The sequence below is a fragment of the Polypterus senegalus genome, chromosome 18 (assembly GCF_016835505.1).
Source record: "Polypterus senegalus isolate Bchr_013 chromosome 18, ASM1683550v1, whole genome shotgun sequence".
NCBI lineage: Eukaryota > Metazoa > Chordata > Cladistia > Polypteriformes > Polypteridae > Polypterus > Polypterus senegalus.
In genome coordinates, this window is record NC_053171.1 from 36,415,313 (window position 1) to 36,438,560 (window position 23,248).

General features: G+C 41.0%; 1 protein-coding gene across 2 annotated transcripts in view; it reads right to left on the reverse strand.

Annotated features, from left to right (window-relative positions):
- peli2 (pellino E3 ubiquitin protein ligase family member 2) overlaps nucleotides 1-16,949 on the reverse strand; it is a 56,213-nt gene extending 39,264 nt beyond the window's left edge. For both annotated transcript variants that reach the window (XM_039741069.1, XM_039741068.1), the window contains exon 1: nucleotides 16,662-16,949. In XM_039741069.1, the coding sequence (XP_039597003.1) occupies nucleotides 16,662-16,738 (77 nt within the window). In that variant the 5' untranslated portion in view covers nucleotides 16,739-16,949. The remainder of the gene's footprint in view (nucleotides 1-16,661) is intronic.
- Between the last annotated feature and the right edge of the window lie 6,299 nt (nucleotides 16,950-23,248).

A 23,248-nucleotide genomic window follows, 5' to 3' on the forward strand; every position in this document is an offset into this window, starting at 1 on the left:
ATTTCAACAAAGTTCACTTTTTGTGACTTTAAATTACAATTAATACATTTTTTTTTATTTATACAAGGCACCTTTCTAAGCACTCAAGGACACCGAATAAACGATAAATAAAAATAAAACACATTATAAATAACTTAAACCATCAGAAAATATAAAAATGAAAACCAAACAAAGCCACTGTAATCACAGTAAAAAAGCCATTTTAAACAGATGGGTTTTAAGTTTACATTTGAAAGCTGAGAATGATTCGCTATTTCTCAGCTCAGTAGGTAGCGAGTTCCAGAGCTTGGGAGCAGAATGGCTGAATGCTCAGCTCTCCATGGTGGTTAGACGGGCGAGAGGGAAGGTCAGATGGATGGCGGAAAAGGATCTATGGTTATGGGAGGGAATGGCAACATGAAGGTCTGACAGATATGGAGGGACGAGGTTATGAATGGCCTTAAAGTTAACAGCAGAATTTTAAAATCAATTCGAAACTTAATTGAGAGCCAATGAAGCTGCAGCAAGACCGGAGTGATATGGTGAATAGACGGGGTTCGAGTAATGATGTGAGCTGCAGAATTCTGGACTAGCTGAAGCTTATGGAGAGATTTATTTGAGAGACCAAAGAGGAGTGAATTGCAGTAGTCCAGACGAGAAGTAACCAAACTGTGAACAAGAATGGCAGCGGTATGGGGAGTGAGGGAGGGGCGGATGTGATTTAATATTACGTAGGTGGAAGTAAGCAGACCGGGGTGTGTTATTAATGTGAGATTGGAAAGATAAGAGTACTGTCGAGGATGACACCCAGACTCTTGACCTGAAGTGATGGGGAAACAAAGCCCTCTAGGAGATGCAGGCAGGAACATCCATCTATTATCCAACCAGCTATATCCTAACTACAGGGTCACGGGGGTCTGCTTGAGCCAATCCCTGCTAACAAAGGGCGCAAGGCAGGGTGCCAGCCCACCGCAGCAGGCAGGAACAATAATTACTCAAATGGCTCCAAAGATTCTGAAGTGGTGCTTACCAAGATTTCAGTAGTAACCACACCTTGTAACTACCTGTAGGTAGTGGAGTACAGAAACAGGACGGATGATTAAAGTGTGAGGAGCCAGCAGTACGTAGAAGAGATGTCTGGTTAAAAGTGAAAAAAATAAAATGATGGCCTGGCACCCTGTTCTAGTATTGGTTTAGTGATGTTGGTACATGTGACTACTGTATGTGTAACCAAGTTTTAGACAGGGCACACTGTATACACAGAAACAAATTAAGATCACATCCTGCACCAAACGTCCAACACAATGGCAACTGGACAGGGGATATTAGCAGAGATGTCTGCAATTGTTTAACAGTTTGGTCATGGATTCGATGCACGCCATAATTTAGAAGAGTACTTTTCGTTAGGGCCATCTTAACACATGGGCACGTTGGGCTAATCTATGTATGTTGTGACTTGCCGAGTGGCTGCGAGGTTAGGGTTACCAGTGCACTGCTTTGCTTGGGGGCCTGTAATTCTGTTGCGATGGCCCTGATCTTAGTGTTAACTGGTAGACTTTAAAGAAGAAGATACTACCTAGCTACACATACACTACGTCATTGAAACTGTTTATGCTACATACAAGTGTCGACATTCTTGAAGCAGCCTAAAGTCTCAGTAATGGTTGTCAGAGTTGTATTCCTTGCTCACAGTGCACTATTTCAGAGACTTCACAGCACACAAACGCATTAAAGTATTCTTCTAGGGCACTGAACGTAATGCAGACTTTCTGTGAACCGCTAGTATACGCTGCTGAGTCACATCATGCTGCTTATTTCAAACTGATGATACACTGAACTATTGTTTGATAAAGAGATGTCAAGCTGCTATATCTCAGATTGTTTAGCACTTGCACAGTCCCAGCTCTCATCTGGGAGGCACACTCCTGTTTGGACCGTACCCTACATCAACCACCAACAGGTGAAGTGAATGCCATCAATTATCTCATTACAATGGCACCTGACAAGGAAGCGGATATGTCAGGCAGCAAGTGAACAGTCGGTTCTTAAAAGCAGGAAAAATGAGTGACTTTGACAAGGACCAAATTGAAATGGCTTGAAAACTGCATCAGAGCATCACCAGAACAGCAGGTCTTATGGGGTGTTCCCACTATGCATTGGTTAGTACCTACCAAAAGCGGTCCAAGGTTGGACAACCAGTGAACCGGCGACAGAGTCGTGAGCACCCAAGGGCCATTGTTGCATGAGGAGAGCAAAGGCTAGTGGGTCTGGTCCAATCCCACAGAAGAGCCACTGTGGAACAAATTACTGAGAAACTTGATTTTGGCCAGGACAGATCTTGCTGCAGATGGGGCTGTGTAGGCACAGACTAGTCAGAGTGCCCGTGCTCCCTACCACCCAAAGTGCCAACAGTGGACATGTGAGAGTCAACACTGGACCATGAAGCAATGCATTGTGGTTTTCTGGAGATCATATGGACAGCCAGGTGTATGTGTGTCGTTTACCTGGGGAAGAGATAGCAGCAGGATGGACTATGGGAAGAAGTTGAGCCAGCACAGGCACTGTGATGCTCTGGGAAATGTTCTGGTGGGAGACCCTGGAACCTGACATTCATGTGGATGTTATTTTGACACATCTTACCTCCCTACCTTAAAGTATGTGCAAACCAAGTACGCGAGATTCCCTGATGGCAATGGCCTCGTTCAGCAAGATAATGCACTCTGCTGCACTGCAAAAATTGTTCAGGAATGTTTTGAGAAAGATGGCAGAATGTTCACGGTGTTGCTTTGGCCTCCACATTTCCCCAGATGTCAATCAGACTAAGCACTTGTGGGATGTCCAAGAAAAACAAGTCCAATCCATGGAGGTCCCACCTCGCAACTCACAGGACGTAAAGGACCTGCTGCTAACTTCTAGGCAAAATGTCAGGGGTCTGGTGGAGTCTGTAAATGAAAGAATGCTGAAGGTTTTGGGGCGAATGAATGAGCTGCTAAAATACAGCAGAGGACAGGGCTTATAGCAATAAAAGTCTTCTAAGGCCCAGTGAGGTTACCTGTGGTGGATGGTGATGCTTTTATTTCATTTGGTGGCCACCTCTCTCAATCCCACCTTCACGTCTATAGAGATTCTCAATCCCCAGCACTCCAAAATGGCATGATGAGAAATGCCATCTACTGCTCCTCAGCAGTGGCAGTCAAGCCCACCGTTAGTGCTGCATAGCAGGCAGGAGACAAAACGTCACACTGCATTGAATTTGTAGATGCCCAATACTGCAAATACAAAATATGGCCTTGTAACACATATTGAATGACAATACTAGGGGACTGAAATGGAGTTCAAAGGCAAACTTGAACATCTTTCAACAAAAGCAGGGGATTTAAAACACTGACAAACTACAACTGAGGTATGACACGATAAACTGACAGCACTTGGACACAACCGGGATCTACCGTCTGTGCAACGAGGTGAAGGAGAAGTTGTTGGCACACAACGTTACTGTATGTGAACACGAGCTGCGACAGCAGGTTAAGTGGTTTACTCACACACTTAATTCAGCAAATCACACCATCATTCCATAAAAGCACTGCTGCTTCTACAGTCTTACTTTCAAATCAGACTCCACTGGAACTGTCAAAGCACAAACATCACTGTGCTGCAAAAATTCTCATGATATACTCAAATGCTGCTGGAAGAAGCAAACTGCAGTTCTCACAAGCCACCGATGTTTGAGTTTGAGACTTTGATACACCTTTACAGGGGTCAAGAACAGCAAAGAGGAATCACCTGCACAGTGCAGTGGACCTTGCATTGCCCTCGACAGCACAAGTTCAGCATGGTGGACAGAGAAAGCGGCCAAGTTGCCGATGCCACGTCTGTACTCAGTGAGCGTATCAAGTGCAGAGGACAGTGTCACATTGGAGAGGCCTCAGCTTCATCTGAACAACACTGCACGTTCTTCAAAGATCTAGTCAGGCAGGACACCCAACTACTGAGTCAGCAAGGCACTCAAGTCAGAAATAAAGGCCACTGCTGGAGCAATGCTTGATGGTAATTCAGAAAAAAAAACAAACATTTAAATCTGGAAAGTTCTTCACTGCAGTAAATTCATCGTCACGTGTACAGAATACAGTGGAATCTTAAGCGCAAATATTAATCAGCGTGCAACATGTCTTATTTCGCTACAGTAGAAATATTATGTTAATGTTTAAGATTATTTTTGTGCACTGATTTGTATTTGTTTTGTTGTGTTTTGATTTATGAATGTCTAATGATAAGTAATTTCATATCATCGGATAGAGATATGCAAAATGTACTGTTCAGCTGGAATTGCAATACGAGTTGTATCATGGGATAAATGTATTGTCTGACATCGACTATAAAGATCACCATTTTACTGGCTCTCATGGGACATTTCACTTATCGCTACTGGTACGTCTGTCACTGTATGCTGCCATAAATAATCATCTTGATGTTTACTAGCAAAGCGTTTATTTCATATTGCAAAAAAATACAGCAATGACATCTTTGAAGAAACTTAAAGGTGCGCTGACAAAGTACAAAGCTTAAAAAACATTCACGCAAGTATAAGTGAGTGTGAAGAAACTCAATGACAGGTAGAGGCCGTTAGGTTAGGTGTAGGGTTAGGGTGCTACAGAGGACATTAAGATACCATGAGAGGAGATATTAAGGCCTTCATCCCGGTCCACCAGGCTCTCCATCTGGGATAACAATTCTAAACAGTGGCACATAACATTTAACTTTACACAATAGTTTGTGCCATTTTGTACAGCAATTGTAAATAACATACAGGTAAAATTCCATTACAACGAACTGCCAGGGACCTAAAAAATATTTCATTGTAATGAAATTCTGTATTTGTTGCTATAGTGTTTTCTTTAACTTGCATCCAGGCGTTTGCAATCATTTCAATAGCTTCTTTCACGTTCATTTTCATCTCCTCCTGTCTACAAGTTACGCTGATGAGAATGTTTCTTAGCATCTCTTTGCGATAATACACTTTCAGGGTGCAAATGATGACCAAATCCAATGGCTGAAGCACTGCTGTGCAATTGGGTGGGAGGAATTCAATGCGAACATTATCAAAATGCGGAAGCCTGTTGTGGGCAAAACAGTTATCAATCAGAAGCCGAATCATTCATTTCTTCTTCTTCATATTGTGAGGTTTCTGAACTCTTTTTGGATCCCTCCCACCCAACAGGAGCATCATGCTGAAGTGCGTCCCGAAGTGCGATTGCCGCGTCTGTAGAAGACTGTTTGTCCGTTACCGGGGCAGGACAACAGCAGACTCACAACGGTGCAGTGAGACGCCACAGAAGTGAATCATAAAGATTGGGGTCACGCTATAAGTCCCTGTCTTACACCCCAAAACACGAGACTGAGTCTCAGTACTTTAGCAAAACCAGCTTTATTCAGCTTGAAACAGGAACAGCACCGTTATTTAGTGTAGCGTGATCTGCCACTCTCCTATACACAGACACTGCAGTCAGACAGGGTTGTGACCAGGTTAGTGGCCAAGTAATCCTGTTACCTGCATTTACAATGTTCCTTGCATCACCCATCAAGATCTTTTCTGTTTGCTTCAGTGCCGAGCCGCATCAGAGCTCTGAGCCTGCTGTTTCTCCGGCAACAGATAAACAGTCTTCCACAGACATGGTGATCCCACTTTGGGACGCTGTTCCGCATATTGTCCATTTGGGAGTTTAGAAACCTCACATTTTCTTGAATGAGTGCCGCATTAATAGGAATCTTTCTTGAACGAGCATCACTGAACCACATAAAAACTGCTTTTTTTGGTGTCTTCAAATGCAGCAGTTCATATATGTTTGCAACCCGAGATTTTTCTTCTCGTTTCACTGGGCCTTTGAAGAAAGTTCACTGACAACATCTTTTTTCTTTTTGCCGCAATCGAGAGCTGCAAAAATGTAAAGTTTTTTTTTCCCTAATATGAACTGTTATTTCGTGTGTGCCGTTTCTATAGGAGGGTGACAATGAGTTAAATTCCAATGGATGTTTTTCAAATGTTGATGAGCAATAAGCAAAAGGTATCACTGAAAACCATCGAAAAAGAAAAAAAACAGTACGAGGAAGGTTCAAAGAAAGAAAAAATGACAGTGTTTCTGTTTGCGGATTGTTGTGTACAACTGAGCTGTGACCACAGAACTAACTGCTCTGTGGACGATTCATTCAGGTATTTCAAGTTCTTTTGGGTACTTCATTGTAATGAAAGTATCTGCTGAATGTATTTTGTACTAAAGAGATTTCTATAGACTCCTGTCATATGGGGAAACTGTCGGGACCATCAAAATACTTCGTTGTAATGAAAATTTCGTTGTAAAGATACTCGTTTTAACGGAATTTTACCTGTATTAACTTTGGAAGCTGATATTTTTTAAGTTAGTTTTATTTCCAAAGTATTTAATTTGTTTAAGTGTACACTCAGTTAGAGGATACTTTTAAATTATATGCCTGATCATTTTTGTGCAAGTAAAACTGAATGCATAAAAGTTGTACGGCAAAATTAAAACTCCTAATTTCAGTAATTGGCACTTGACTACTTGACTATTGAAATATACAAACATGGCATAAATAAAAATATGAAAGTACAGGTTTATCTTAGAAAAGTTTTGTGAATGAAAACGGGCCCGACAGTAACGGCAACAGCCAGATGTCCCCAGTTTCATTTCCATCAGCTGCTTTTGGAGAGCACACCACGGTTAGCAGGGAGCAAATTATGAAAGAAAGGTATAGGTGTAACCATAGAATATGAGGGACTCCATAAAGTATTAACAATACCCATAAATCAAACGGGAGTCTACATTTTCCTCTCCCAGGTATTTATAGCTGCACAAAGAACTTTTGCGAATGAACGTTTGATTCACGTATCTAAAAGTAGAGGCAACTGTTACATAAAGACGCCCTCCACTACTTTATGAGGAGACGTTTGTCTTGCTCTGAGGTCTGTTCGGAATGAGGTATGGAAACTGATGTGAAGTTGATCAAGTCATGAGGTACTGAAACGTTTTAGATTTTCAACTTTTGAGTTAAACTGCTTGTTGTTACCACTATTGTTTAGAACATTAAAATCATACAGGATTATCACGGTGTTTATTTGTGGATGGCCCTTGTGCAGACTCATTCCACCAGTCTGTTCCATTAAGAGAAAGAATAAACTTGAGCACAGAGCTGTGCAACTTTGTTTCTTCAAGAAGCAAAGGTAAGATGTTGCTTTGGTTTATAAAGATTTAGAGATGTTCATCTTTGCAACATCTGTACATTCTAAAGACTTGAATAAACAGTTCCATGTACAGAAAGACAGACAGACAGATTTATTAATCCCAAGGGGAAATTCACATACTCCAGCAGCAGCATACTGATAAAAGACAATATAAATGAGGGATAAAAATGCAGCTAAAACGACAACAGCTTTGTATAATGTTAACATTTAGGGGGTGGAATTGAAGAGTCGCATAGTGTGGGGTCTCCTCAGTCTGTCAGTGGAGCAGGATGGTGACAGCAGTCTGTCGCTGAAGCTGCTCCTCTGTCTGGAGATGATCCTGTTAATTGATGCACGTGAACACTATGACTACTTAATGGAGGGAGTGTTGGTAGGCAGATAACTTCATGGCCTAGTGGTCAGGAAAAGAACAAACCACGAGCTGCCAGCTAAACAGCTCTGTCAGAAAGGGATTACTTCTTATCACTCTTCCTCAAAGAAGAAAATAGCAAGCAGCAGACATGCCATAAGGAACACAGGAGACGTCTGCAAAGTCAAGGAGCACTGCTGTGGTACACAACTGGCCCACACACAGTGCTTTTTGTTTTCCTTCCTTCTCTTATTCCTGGTTTTATTGTCCAAAAAGTGGCGAAGAAGATGACACAGATTACAAGTACAAGAGTCTGCAAATAAAGTATTAATAGCAAGACGACATCCCAATGAGCACTTGATCACAATTTCTGAAAGTCACAGTTAACAGGGCTACCAGACAACTTTCTTCTCACAATTTTTACAACATACCCTTCTGGTCATATTAGCTGACAAGTTTAAAAGGCATAGCTGAAAAAACATGAATGAAATTAATGAAAGACAAAATTCAGATGCAAGCATCAATAGGCTTTACTCCCTAGGAATCAAGTTACCCAAACTATTCTATAACATTTCAGTAATTATTTACCGCTCTGATGTTGATCTTTCTGATTATAAAATTACGACAGCAACTGACAAGAAGAATTTATAATTAATTGCAGAATTACAGTATTTGTGGGTTCCTCTAGAGTGCCTCTTTCTCTTGCATGATTTGGCTCAAAAACGAATCAGCACATCTTCATCTCATAACAGGTTTACGTTCCGAGTTTGGTGTTTTTCTGTCCGGCCTTTATAGCTCTAGACCGTCCTCAATGACACACAGACAGACAGACAGACAGACATCCATCTGTTTTCAATATTAGGAGACCCTAAACATCCGAGATCGAAATTTTTGAAGAATCTAAGGCATTCGCTTCTCCCTCATAGACGATAGGTCACGGTGAGGGAGGGCGGAGAGCAGAAAGCGCTTACTGAAATTAGTAAGTTCTGCATGGTGCATGCATGGCCCATAAACAATCACCATCGCTGAATTATGTTACCAGTCAATATTTTCATAACAAATAGGAATTTTCCATAATCCTATTTTAAATAAAACATTTCTTCATAATGATGTTAACATCTTGCTCACATAAAAGCTATGTGCAATAATATTCCTTTAAAAATTTTATTCATTTAATTTTTTTATTCAAATATTACTAGGCACACTGTTGTCTTATGTTGCTTGTGTACGCACAGCACTTTACGTTCGATTACTCAACCCATTAGGCAGACTGCATAGGAGAACTTGACACTTTCATTCTTATCAGTCGTCTAGAAACTCATTTTGGTGTTTTTCAGGAAGGGGTTGCTGTTCGATGTGGTGGGCTGGCGCCCTGCCTGGGGTTTGTTTCCTGCCTTGCGCCCTGTGTTGGCTGGAATTGGCGCCAGCAGACCCCTGTGACCCTGTAGTTAGGATATAGCAGGTTGGATAATGGATGGATAGGTTGCTATTCGAATGGTTGCCATCTTCTGAACAGCTTGTTACACGTTTTGCACGTTATTACTACATTTCAACAAACGACCCATTTTTCCAAAACTGATGCATTTGTTTTCACTAGACTTCTCCTTGTTCTTAAAAAAAAATGTGGGCCCGGCATCAATATGGCTATAGCATATCAGCATTTTAATATGAAAGTAACAAGCCCATAGGACTGTACTGTAAAGATGCCTGAGTAATGACTGATTTTACAAACAGCTGACAGGCAGTAACTGCTACACTGTTTTATATATATTGTACAGTATCATTTATAAAAAACTTGTTGTCTGTAATCACTGCCTCAGAGCTTCATTCATCGCTTCCTAGGCCGTGCCTGGTTTTGTATCTACTTACCTGGGTGGATTTTGCTCCCAAATCCCCGAGGGTGTATATGCTAAGTTAATTGGCGATTGTAAAATGACCCAGAGTGCGCGCATGCATGCAGTGGCCTAACATCCCACCTTGGGTCGTTTCCTGCTCCAAGAACAGGCTGAACAGACCCCTATTCATTTAAGGGGGTTTAAGAATGTCATTCTACTTTGAATCACAACTTCCTGAATCACTACGAATGTAGCAGGCAACAATGAAAATACAGTGTAAGACAATACTGTAAACAGGGTCTCACTTTTCTCTATGCATTCAGTTTCTAACAAAATAAAGTAATCAGGGAACCCCAGCTTGAGAATATATAGACATGGTGACTGAACAATTACAAAGGACACTTCGACTGAACTCAAGGGCACCTAGGAGCCCAAGAGCCACATTTTGATCTGCTGTGGAGTGCCGTGCCCCTAGTGCTGTTGCTCACTGCAGCTCCTTTTTACCGTTTCTCTTTGGGATCTACAGACGTCCTCACTTTACAGAATGAAAATCCAGTCACATGATATAAATTACTGGTGTCTTATGGATGGCGATTACCATCAAAGCATTCATTCTTTCAAAGTCTGTGTTTAGCTACCCCGTCACAAACAGTCCAGCAAAACAGAATGGAACAAAAATGATTGCAACTGCTATCTTTGATTGTCTGTTAGTAGGAAACACTTGTGGACAAACCATTGACAATCTTTTATTTAATTGACAATGTTTTATTTAAACTGCTAAGTTTCACGAGCTACACTGAATGTATCACCAATCCCAAGCAACACTGACTCAGCTGCCATTCACAGCTCATCCCGACTGACACCCATAAAGAATCCCACCAGCATTCATGCTACCAGAGATGAACTGACATGACACTCTGCATCTCCAGCACGGCTCACGGTCGCTTCAGATGTTACTCAGTGTATGCAGCCCTTGGCGGCTGGGCAATGGCAAAGGTGCTCTTCAGCAACTAAAACTGCACGTCACAAACTACTGTAACAGCAGCAAAGAGTGAGACCGAGAATGAATGGTCAAGGACACAAGCAGAGGTTTCCATTTTTAATACAAAGATCACTGTAATGTGTGCCAAATTTACATTCTTTAGTCTGTCACTTGATTTAAAGAGCCATGTGATGGTGCAACCTGCAAAAGAGGCTACCAGAGGAAACTATTTCTCTCTATTATTAAAAAAAAAACCTTGGAAGGTTGGTAGGAGACGAGATGTGATTTTCTCAGAGAGACACTTTCACGTCCCGCAAGACGCATCTTTGTGCCAAGAGATTTAACCTCGCCTGGAGCCAGAAATAAAAGACAAAGTAGAGTAGATGACAAAGTAGAACGTCGTAAAGAATTCAAAAACGTTTCGTGCGATATCACATTCAGAGCAGGTCAGAGATATTGAAAGGACGAAACTTTGAAAGTCTCAGAAAAATTATAGCAAAGATCGCATTAGCACAAACAAATGGAAATTATGACTCGGTGAAATAACGTAACAGCGAAAAGAGATCAAATATATGGAAATAGGTGATATGACAGAAGAATGTAGATATCGTTCGGCTTTAAAGTTTAAGTCGGAGATTTTTAGATGGTCTAATTTGTGTTGCCTGCGGGGAAAAAAAAGTACCGTTTCTTCCCAATGAAGAGGGGTATCCGCGAGAATTAAAAGATTCCAAAAACGTTAGCGGGACACACATGCAGAGCAGGAATAGTACAAAAATCTCAAAAAACTGATAGTAAAGATCACATTAGCGCAAACTAATGAAAATTATTACTCAGTGAAATAACAGAACAGTGAAAACAGATTGAATATATGGACATACGTGATACGACAAAAGCTCGCTGCGCGACATGCAGATCACGCGGCACGGCAGCAGCAGCAATCCAGCAGCTGATCAAGCAAAGAGGAGGTAAAAAAACAAACTGGATTTGTTTCCCATTGTATCACCGTTTAAGAGGGGGTGTCGGAGGAGCGACCGCGTCTCCTTGGGGTACGTTCAGCCCCCCTCTTCACAAGTCGAGCGGCACATAGCACAGGCCAGGGGGTCCTCGGGTTACAACACAGTTCCGTTCCTACAACAGTGATGTAACCCGAATTTTGGTGTAAGTCGAAACACACCCTATCCTAAGAAATTTGCAAAATCATAATCTAGAACATAAAAACACAACTAAGCCACAGAAAAAGGAAAAGGACATAAATATACTGTACTGTAGGAACCGAAAAAATGAGTGAAAAAAAAAAAATCCTTACCTTTATTCCTTCTCACATCTCAATTTTTTAAAGTTTTTATGGTAGTGAGTGTTGTAAACTCGAAACGTTGTATGTCAAGACGTTGTAACCCGAGGACCCCCCGTATATACATATTTTTTTTTGCTATGAATTTTGCAATTACTTGACACAATTCTTTCAAATCACATGAAAATGGCTTCAGATTTCATATTTTATCTCAAAGAAAGAGTCAAAATACACTGAAAATATGCAATACTGGATGAATTAGCTTTCTGTGCTGACTAATGTCATTCAGACATACACTCTGAGTGGGGAAAAATAAAACGCATACAAGTTTATATTTTAGGCTGACATCTTTATCCAAAGTGACTTACAACATGTATGATACAACTGGTTACATTTCTTTTTTAATTTCTCCAGGTGGAGCACAGGAAGGTCGTGTGACTTGCTCAGGGTCACACCATGTCAGAGGTGGGATTTGAACCCGCAGCCTCAGGGTCTGGAGTCCAAAGCCTTGACCACTGCGCCACACGGCCTGCTGCCCTGGCTCTCCATGTTCTAACCCTGCTGAGTGATGCAGGTGAAGGAGATTGTCGAAAGCACTGCCAGTGGCCAAGAAGGGGCTCCAAATGAGCTGCACCCACTGCCCCTGATCACAGAATGGTGATGTTAATCAATACAACAAACCGGGAAAACTTTGGAGGAGGCCTGAAAATGAATTCTTCTGCCTGTGTTTAAGCTTGGGGGCCTTCATCACTGGATCCTCACGGCCCCTAACAGGGAACAGTCCATTGTGAGGGCTCCTTTCTCCTGCTGCACATTTATTTTCTATATGTAGCTTGCTCTTTTCCAGATTAATAATTTATACTTATTCCACTGAACAATTCATACACCATTTGGGACTGTAACCAAAAATCTTTGGAAGAGGAAAAATATGTATAAAAGAAATGTAGTCCCAGTAGGGCCCCAAACCTTCCAGCAAGAACTACGATCCCCAAGTGTTTTTGGAATTACAAGAAGAGTGCCATCTTTGGTTTGAAAGGGCACACCACTCTGAACAGGCTTTTTTTGGCTGAGCACATCATTCTGCATTTTAGACATCAATGAGCAATGAGGAACAGTGGGGAGGCCTGCGCCACATCTACCAGCTGGCACGGCTGTCCCAGCACAAAAGATTTGACAGGGGGCACGAGAAAAGGCCAATCAGAGGCTGCGAGTCTTTGGTCCCTGTCACTAAACACTAAAAGGAAACCATCCTTGCGCCATCATGTAAACACTAACGCAGCACCATACAGGGAATTCATTAATCTGTTTGAGTGCCCCAGACTGACAGGCACAGAGTTACAGCTTATCGAAATCACAACTAATGAAGTGCTTGGCTCCCATGGTATGCAAAATGCCATCCCAGAAGGGCATATGCAAGAACACAACACTGAGCACAATTTAAACTTCACCTGCTTTGCCAAAACAGCAACTGTCCTAACCATCAACAGTGGAACAAAGGGGTATCAGCCAAAACGGTGAGGGTGCTGCCATTCAGGTTTATGCTGTGCTGGTGATTAGAATTCTAAGGCACTGGACTGAAACTATAAGGATTAAGGTTAAGTCACCTCACTGCTCTATAGCAGATTTACAAACAAAACAGATTTCCATTTTGCCTGAAGAAGGGGCCCGAGTTGCCTCGAAAGCTTGCATATTGTAATCTTTTTAGTTGGCCAATAAAAGGTGTCATTTTGTTTGGCTTTTCTCTACATTCATAATGGCTAACATGGTACAACACCCTAGTGCTATTTAAATGATTGTAACATAGCCTGATCTTCTAGCCTGCTTTGAGAAAGGGCATCAGCAAAATGTACAATAATAATAATATTAATTAAAGCCAAGTCCAGACCATAAAACAATGACAGGGTGACATATGCACAACTCACAGGAAGCAAGAGGGCTCAAAAGCAGAGAGAGTGGGATTGGGGGAACAGAAGCATCACGGCAGAAAGCCAACAACACGAAGGATCTTAAAAGTGAAAGCAGAACGAGTTTCCTAGGGGCAAAAATTACAATAAAATAATTACTGAAAAAATGAATGAAGAGGTCTTATCTACAAATTCAGGCGTTCACTTCAAATGAACTACTGACAACAACATGATGTTTATCACAGAGGAAATGTTTACAACTAACACAACATGCAAGAATAGTCATCCATACCCACGACTTCGCATAGCAGTGAGGGAGCTGTGGCCTATTCCAGTGCTGGGCACATTCACACACATACCCACAATTATTCATTTTGGTCAAGTTTGGGGTCACCAGTTTACCTCTCATGTACACATCCAAAGGTGTGCAGGGTGGCAATGCAGCCACACAAAGTCTCACACAAACATGGACAGCATGTGCAGGTTAGACATAAGCTGTGACCAGGGCCACGTCTTGAACCCAAGCTCCAGAGCAACACTAACCACTATGACCACATACAAACCCCAAATACCCAGAATACCCAGACCAGTCTGCATGACTCCCATGAACAGCACGCTTTAAACAAAAGGCAAAGCAAAAGCACAACCGAGTGAACCACAAACATACAGTACATACGGAAAATGGCCTTTCATTTGCCTTTTCAGGGCAGGGCACTGGCCAGCTCCTGTCTGTTCCACTCTGCTGAGTTCAATGCCCCAAAGATGGCTTAGCTCTGAATGATGGGGTTTTTCATTGAGACCCAACAGTATTGTTATTTTAAAGCATTTTTATTTTGAAGAACAATTCCTTGTTCTCTGCGGTGGGCTGGCGCCCTGCCTGGGGTTTGTTCCTGCCTTGTGCCCTGTGTTGGCTGGGATTGGCTCCAGCAGACCCTGTGACCCTGTAGTTAGGATATAGCGGGTTGGATAATGGATGGATGGATGGATTTCTTGTTCTGTTGCTGGTCTCCACACTTTTGACTAACACACATTGGAACTGCTGCGCACATTTTGAGTGACGCTTACAACTACACACCAAGTGGAATTGTTAAGAAGCTACACATATTAAAAAACCTCTGCAGATCAGTCTTTTGAACAACTAAAATGTATTTAATTATATAATGCAGTACACTTTAAAGTGCTTTGTAAATGGTAAAATAAAAATTTAAGTTACAACGTATCCAGAACGGATAACTTTCTACTGCAGGTTGGGTTGCACAGTAAACCGTATAACCCCAAATTTTAAAATGGTACAGTGCCAGTATTTTGGAAAAGGAACATAAACTTTTCTCTCAATCTCCCCTCCATCAAACACACACACAGATTCCCAAAAACCTTCCATTAACACTTGCTATCACAGTCCCCTTCACAGACAGCCGTAACAAATTGAAACTACACGACTGCGACTTAACGGGGCCAATACCTCTGAAAAACGGCGGAGGTATCGACGGCAAATCGAGTTACAGAACACAGGGGTTCCATGACAACTGGAGACAGAATGGGAGACGCTATACCATTAAGAGGACGAAAAAAATGCATAACCACCCTGGTCACTTGATGTGGGTGAGATTCCACACATTCTGAATAACAACTCATAATCACTGAAACACAGGAAGCAGGCACGTTTTGGCGAGGTGGGGAATGGGGGCGGGGTGGGGGTAGTAAGGGTCGCCTTGCTTCATATAGGAACGGCGTGCATTCACTCTCGGAGATATTTTCTGGGTGGAGGATCACTTAAATTGGAAACATTCCAATGGCCAACCTGCGATCGAGGACTGCACAAAAAGTGCTGCCAGTTCATGAAAAAAGAAAGCACACCACCTCAAGTCGAGTCCTGTTACAAGAACTGTGATTCACTACTTATATATAATATCTTAAAAATAATGATCATTGTGTGCAACAAAGAAATCCGAAACCCCAATCAGTTCTTCACGAGATATTTGATCAAAAAACGGGACATAAAGGAGCAGCCTGCATCCGGACCACAGCAACACCACAAAAATAAGAGCACGTGCTCAATCCGAGACCACACAGAATCTTTGGAACGTCCCTCGATCTTCATTTCGATAAAACCGCAGAAGATCACCACTGAACAACCACTTACACTGACTCTCGAATCTAAACAGGAAAGAAATGCAAAACAGCTACTGAACCGCGAGGAAGCCTTAACAGAACCGGAATTGGGACACAGATGCCGGGCCGCGCAACCTGCTTTCACACAAAAGAGACTTCAAAGGCAAGGAAATGAGCGCGCATGGCACCCCAACCCCAGCAATCAGCCTCCATCCAGGAAAGCAAATTAATTGCTCTGAAATGTCAATGTGCGCGAATCGCCTTATATAAGCCATGCTTAGCTGGACTTTTGCTTTCCCGTCCTCCAATCCGCTCAGGCTATATAATTCTTTCCCCAAACCTACTGTTAATGCGCGGCTTCTACTTCTACGGACTTGAAACAAAGTACTGTCCGAAACTGGCACCCCCCCCTGATTTTTTGGCGTAGGGAATCTAATCACATATCCCAGGTTTCTTAAAACCTGGCAGCTGGATCCCCTTGCTTACATAACATTAGTCGGAAATATTTGCTAAAATACTCTCATGATCTCGGGCACATGGTTTAAAAATGCCAGTGGAGGTTTAGATGTTCATCTTGGTTTTTAAGTAGCAAACGAATGCGTAATTTTATGATTCAGATGCAGTTTAGGGTGTTTCAAAGAGGTTTAACTTTGTACAGTTGCGCAGGGAGGCGGAATCCCTCACCCAAGTCAAAAGTAAAGAACACCATAATACGCGCAACAATCAAAATAATGTATTCTCGATCGCCCGGAACGTCGCCCTGCCGTGACGCGTGAAATAAAGTTGGCACAACCGCAAGTGTGTCTTGCACCCAAAAAAGCAGCCAAGTGTCTAAAGTGGAGTACGTAAACTCGATGTAAACACTGCAGTTCAAGTCTTTTTTTTTTTTTGCAACTGCGCGAGCACAGCATTTCAGCTCCAATGCGAACATCCTGCCGAGGCGTCCTGACTTACCCCAAAACGACGATTTCCCCGTATTTGAGCGGCTCTTTAGTGGGGGCGCAATGCTCCTCCTGACTGCTTGAAAACATGGAGTGATGGGGGGGCGCTGAACAAAAACTACGCAGCTCACAATTCACTCCGGGTTTGTGGGAAAGAACACTCCAGCACAGAGATTTCCCCTCGGATAACGTCGAAGTAGCATTCAGAAAGCACAGCAATTCAACGTAGCCAGATCACTGGTTGCCTTTCAGCATTTCTGCTCAGTCTAAATAAGTGACACACAAACAGCCGGGAGTACAGTGCAGCACGTACCAACTGAGGAAGTAGTGGGGGTGGCGAACTCAAATCTAGTAAAATATTTGGACTCGTGTATTTTTTGGAAAAATAACAGCGGCAGAAATATGAGAATGACAACAAAAATCAGTGACCTTTTAAAGTCTGATCCAAGTTAGATCTTATATATGCAGATCGTGTTTTACTGGGTCTCTATCCACCCCTCGGAGTTCGTTGCTCTCAGTGAGCCACTGTTATGTAAACAAGACCAGGAGTGGAGATTCTTAAAGGTGCCATACGATAGAACGGAATCCTTAAAGAAGCACCTTACAGGACTGTTTACACTTTCATTAATTTGACATCTGTGTCATTTAATCCTTCGAATCAAAAAATGGAGGGGTGATTATTAATTTACTTAAATTCTATACCTAGCTTGGAGACCAGACGTGTCGTCGTCTGAGTCGATCTCTTGTACTGCTCTTTAAATACAGCCTCACAAGAACAAAGGTTCTGTTGAACAGTTTCCTTCCATTTCATCAGAAAAAAAAATGGCAAATTAAAAAAAAAAATGTAATGTTTTTAATTGAACACAGAATATCCACCTGACGGTTTATCTGTTTTTGCACCTTCTGTTCAGCACAATGGCTTGGAGAAACCAAAGCCCATCATAGTAAGCAATTAGCATAAGACGAGCTTGAAACCAGACTGGAACGAATGTGTGGTTGCAACAATGGCTCAGTGGTTATAGTTTCTGCAACACAACATCCAGTAGTCTGGGCTCAAATTCCCGGAATTATCACTGCTGATGCAAATATTGCATTGTCTTCTTGTCTCAGTAAGGGTTTTCCTTCCACTTTTTTATGATTTGCAGGTTAGATTGATCGGTGATATTTTACTGCTCTGCTGTGGATTATAAATGAATGTCTCCTGTGCTAGAATGGTGCCTTTCCTAAAACTGGTTCCTAACTAGTGCCCGATTCTTCTGGATAGGCTGCAGCTCTACATAGCCCATAACAGAAATATAAAGGGCAGAAAATAGATGGATGAAAGATTGATCATTTAAAAAGGTATGGACACTCACCCTAACTAATGCCGGAAAAGATTTAATTTACATAAAATTTTATACCCATGAAAAATTAATAAATTGATTTTGTAAATGGTTTCTGGTAGAGACAGCAGAACATGCTATTAATAACAAGATTATGGACTACCAATAATATCACTAATAATCACATTATTATTAATATTTATAATACAATTGATAACAATAATAACAATCATAGCACGGTTACCTAATAGACTCAGACTGGGTTTAAATCCTATACCTGGCCATTATTTATATCATCTTTACACTTTCTCCCACAGTCTACCTGAGTCTTCCCCTTAACTCTCTGGTTTCTCCACAGACGTGTGTGTTAAAGTTAAGTTTATGTGGCAATTCTAAATGTGAGCGTGGGTATGGGTATGCATCATCCCTATAACTGACATGTATCCTGTCCAGGGTTAACTCCTGCCTCATGCTGGTGTGATAGGTTCAGTCACACTGTGCTTCTGAACTGGATTATGCTGGATTGGAAATATCAATTTCTGATTTAGTAATAGGGGGACATGCTAGTCAGCAGTGTCTTGGCCCACTCACATTTTGATTTAAGATTTTAAATATGTTAGATAAATCAGCTGTTCTCATCTAAAGTTTTTTTTTTACATTTAAACTGCATTTAGAAAATGGGAAAAAACTCGCATGAACAGTGGGAGACAATGCAAAGTTAACACATAAGGCACTTGAAAAAGCAAGTCTCTAGAATATTAAAAAGATAATTCCTAGTGAGAGATGTTGGGCTATAAAGTGATAATATTCATCAATATTCATCAATAAGTCATTTCAAAGTTAAAAACTTATTAATTCATTTATTTAAAATATGTATCAAATGTACTGTGGTGGGCTGGCGCCCTGCCCAGGGTTTGTTTCCTGCCTCGCGTCCTGTGTTAGCTGGGATTGGCTCCAGCAGACCCCCGTGACCCTGTAGTTAGGATATAGCGGGTTGGATAATGGATGGATGTATCAAGTGAATAATTAACAGAAACACCAAAAGCCACACAGGAGTAATTATATATCATAGAGCTTGCAGAAACACCACACTATATGAAGGTAACACAAAGGATTACCGAAGCTTTAAAGACACAACTAACATGGGGAACTGTATCTTCCTTAGTAGATATTATTATCATAACAACGAGAGAAGAGGAAGCGCTCGACTCCATTCATACACAAATGGCACACAGCATGACAAAGGGCCTCCATAGATTAATAAACGTATTACATACCGTATATGCCTTACACAAGTATACAGACAAAACATAACACGGAAAAAAATGTTTAAATGGCATTTATTCATAGTGGGTGGGTTTTGAGAATGCCTTTATTGTTCGTACAAGACACAGTTTTCTTGGTATCAGAAGGCCCCGTTTTAGCTGCACAAAGCTTCCCTTTAACACATAACTTGGTCCACAGTGCCAACCCCACAACCTCAATTATCCATTGTTTTGAGCTGAAATGTGAATTTGTTTGTAACTAAATTCTAACTATGGAAATTGGTATATAAATTTTAACTTCATGGATTGATTGATTTAGTTGCATTTCCACTAGCCCAGGTTTCATATTTATTATCTCCATCTTTATTAACTTTTAGTGTCTAGGTGTATTTTAACAGCCAGCGGACACACTGTTGACCTTCATGTGTAACTAGAAAATATGACTAAATATAGTGTATAATGGGTAATGTATATTTCGAGATGAAACAGAAAAGCAGAGTAGTACTTGTGAGTTAATGCAGACAGAAGCCATTTATCTGTTCTCATCCTCATGTCTCATTTGATACCATTGACCACAACATTCTTAGAAATCATCTTAGTCAATGCGTGGGCCTCTCTGACAGTGTCTTAAATTGGTTTGAATCCTACCCGCCAGATAGAAACTTCTTTGTTAATTGTGGTAATTATACTTCAAAGATCCATGATATTCTATATGGTGTTCCACAAGGCTCTTTTCTGGGACCACTGCTCTTTTCGATTTACATGCTTCCGTTAGGTCAGATTATCTCAGGGCATAACGTGAGCTACCACAGCTATGCTGATGATGCACAGCTGTATTTATCAATAGCGCCTGATGACCCTGACTCTCTTGATTCACTGACATAACATTTTACTGGTGTTTCTGAATGGATGAGTAGTAATTTTCTCAAACTAAATAAGGAGAAAACAGAAATCTTAGTGATTGGCAAAAATTAATATAATGAAGATATTATAAATAACTTTATCCATTTGACTTAAAAGTCAAGACAAAGGTAAATTATTTAGGGGAAATTATTGACTCTGACCTAAATTTTAAATCACATATTAATCAGATTACTAGGACAGCATTTTTTCACTTAAGAAATATAGCAAAATTTAGATCCCTTATAACTTTTCAAGATGCTGAAAAATTTGTTCATGGTTTTGTTTTCAGAATCAGCTTTATTGGCCAAGTATATATACATATACAAGGAATTGGAGCCAGGTTTTACCTTGCTCTCTGTGCATGTGTATGTGTGTATACAACTGTCACAAAGTAACATTTCTACATATACAAGAAAGAGATATAAATTTGTATATACATAACTACATGTATGTAGGAAATGTGCAAAAGACTATAATGCAATTGTGCAAAGTCAGAATAAATACAAACTATGGAATATGGAATAATGAAATAAGATAAGCAGTTACATTATATACACACGGTGACCAGTTCAGTACAATGGATGATAGTTATTGACTGGTTTATTGCACAAGTATTATCTCTGATGTTGTGAGATTAACTTAAGTATTCATGAAAGTGATAGCCTGTGGAAAGAAACTGTTCATATGTCTGGTAGTTTGGCGTACAGTGCTCTGTAGCGCCTACCAGAGGGAAGTAGTTGAAAAAGATTATGACCAGGGTGTGATGGATCTGCAATGATGTTTTCTGCCCGTTTCCTGACTCGAGATCTGTATAGGTCCTGAATGGAGGGCACATGAGCACCAATGATTTTTTCTGCAGTCCTGACTATCCGTTGTAGTCTGTTTCTATGCTGTTTTGTAGCTGAACCAAACCAGACTATGATGGACGAGCAGAGAACAGACTAGATTACTGCAGAGTAAAACTGGATGAGAAGAGCCTGAGGCAGGCTGAACTTCCTGAGCTGATGCAGGAAGTACAATTGTGTCTATATTTTGGTCGGCTAGATTACTATAATACACTCCTCTGAGGACCACCCAAAAAAAACATCAATCGATTGCAACAAGTGCAGAATGTAGCTGCTAGAATCTTAACTAGGGAAAGAAAACCTGAGCAAATCTCTCGAGTTTTGTTGTCACTACATTGGTTACCTGTGCCATTTAGAATTGACTTTATAATTCTGCTTATGGTTTACAAAGCCTTAAATAATCTCAATCCATCCTATAGTTCAGAATGCCTCTCACCTTACACTCCAGACCGTAACCTTAGATCTTCAAATGAGTGTCTGCTTATAATTCCAAGAGCTAAACTTAAAAGAAGTGGTGAGACAGCCTTCTGCTGTTATGCACCTAAAATCTGGAATAGCTTACTGATAGAAACTCGCCAGGCTAATATGGTGGAGCACTTTAAAACACTGCTAAAAACTCATTATTTTAACATGGCTTTGTTAAAGCTTCATTTTAGTATAACCCTGGTATTCTGTATATGCATTTAATTATTTGTTCCTTGACTCTGAAATCTGTACTAACCCCTCCTTTCTCTGATGTTCTTTTTCCAGCTTTCTGTGGTGGTGATCTGCGCCCCCCACCACCTGATCAGGGCGCCGTGCAGCCCCTACATTGATGGATCGAAGGCCAGAGGTCTACATGATCATCATCATTGTGTAATTCTTCCACGTGGAGCCTGAAAATCATGAGGACTGACTGAGATCATTTATGTTTGGTAGAATGCCTAGAAGGGGCTGGGTGGTCTCGTAGCGTGGAACCTCTGCAGATTTTTTTTTTTGTTTGTTTTTTCTGTCCTCCCTGGCCATCGGACCTTACTTTTTATTCTATGTTAATTAGTAGTGCCTAATTTTATTTTTATATATCGTCTTTTTTCTCTTTCTTCATCCTGTAAAGCACTTTGAGCTACATCATTTGTATGAAACCGTGCTCTATAAATAAATGTTGTTGTAAGCACAATCACACAGACTTAAGGTTGAACGATGTTTTCAACATAGTTGTAGAGAATTAAAAGGTTTCAGGGCATTTTTAGAAAACAAAAAAATGAAAACAAAAGAAACAAATTGAAGCAGAAAAGAACTGATGCTAAGTAAAGATGTTGTGGTGGCGAAGCAGGAAGTTTTGCTGCCTCCCAGGGCTTGGACTTTGGTTCAGTTGACAGCGTGTACTCTGTAGAGTCTGGATGCTCCGTCCATATTCACTTGGGTTTCCTCTCACTCTCCAAAGATGTGTTGTTAGGTTGACTGCAGACTCTAAGTTGGCCTGATGGGAGTGAATATCCCCTACAAAGATTTAAAAGCAGAGCTCAACTCTACCATATCTGTATCTGTTGCTGCTGGGATTTGGCTTTGCTCGCTGGTTACTCTATATGGCGAAAACCACATTCAGAGAATGGGTGGCTGGCTAGATATTGAAGAGGGGTGAGGCCTTAGAAGTCCTAAAGTCAGATGAGAAATGTATGTATGTATTTATGTAAGGTGAGAGACCAACTTAGCAGAACTGTTTGATCAGAGGATCAGGCACACAAAAATAATGTTTAAATTGGTGACTTTAAAATTCTAATTAATTTTTTTTGCATTTACTCAATTATATGCTAATGTATTGTTTTAACTTTGATTTATATTTTAAAATAGTGCTCTCATTATTCCAAAAATAAAGTCACCAACTGTGTGCTTCTTGCATGTTCTCAATTTGTGTTCACGTGGGTTCATCTCCAAGAAACACTAATTTTCCTCCTAAATTCCAAAAATTAACTGGCTAATCTAAATCGTATGGCCTTGTTGCTAACCCTACTAGGATTGGCCCTGGACCCAACCCCACCACCACCACCGCCGCCCAATAACTGGATAAAACGGTATTGAAAATATAAGAATGGTGGAGTGGCCCTTAGTGGGTAGGTCTTCCATTCAGCACTGGCTTCTGGCGTGCATCTAGTACTGTCTGGATTACCTCCAATTGTCTGCTACAGGAAAATAAAATGAAGTTTCTGTAAATGAATGAATGAGTGAATGATATACTGTATGTGTTTTAAGGTGCCAGAGTGGCAGAATAAACAGGATTGTCAAATC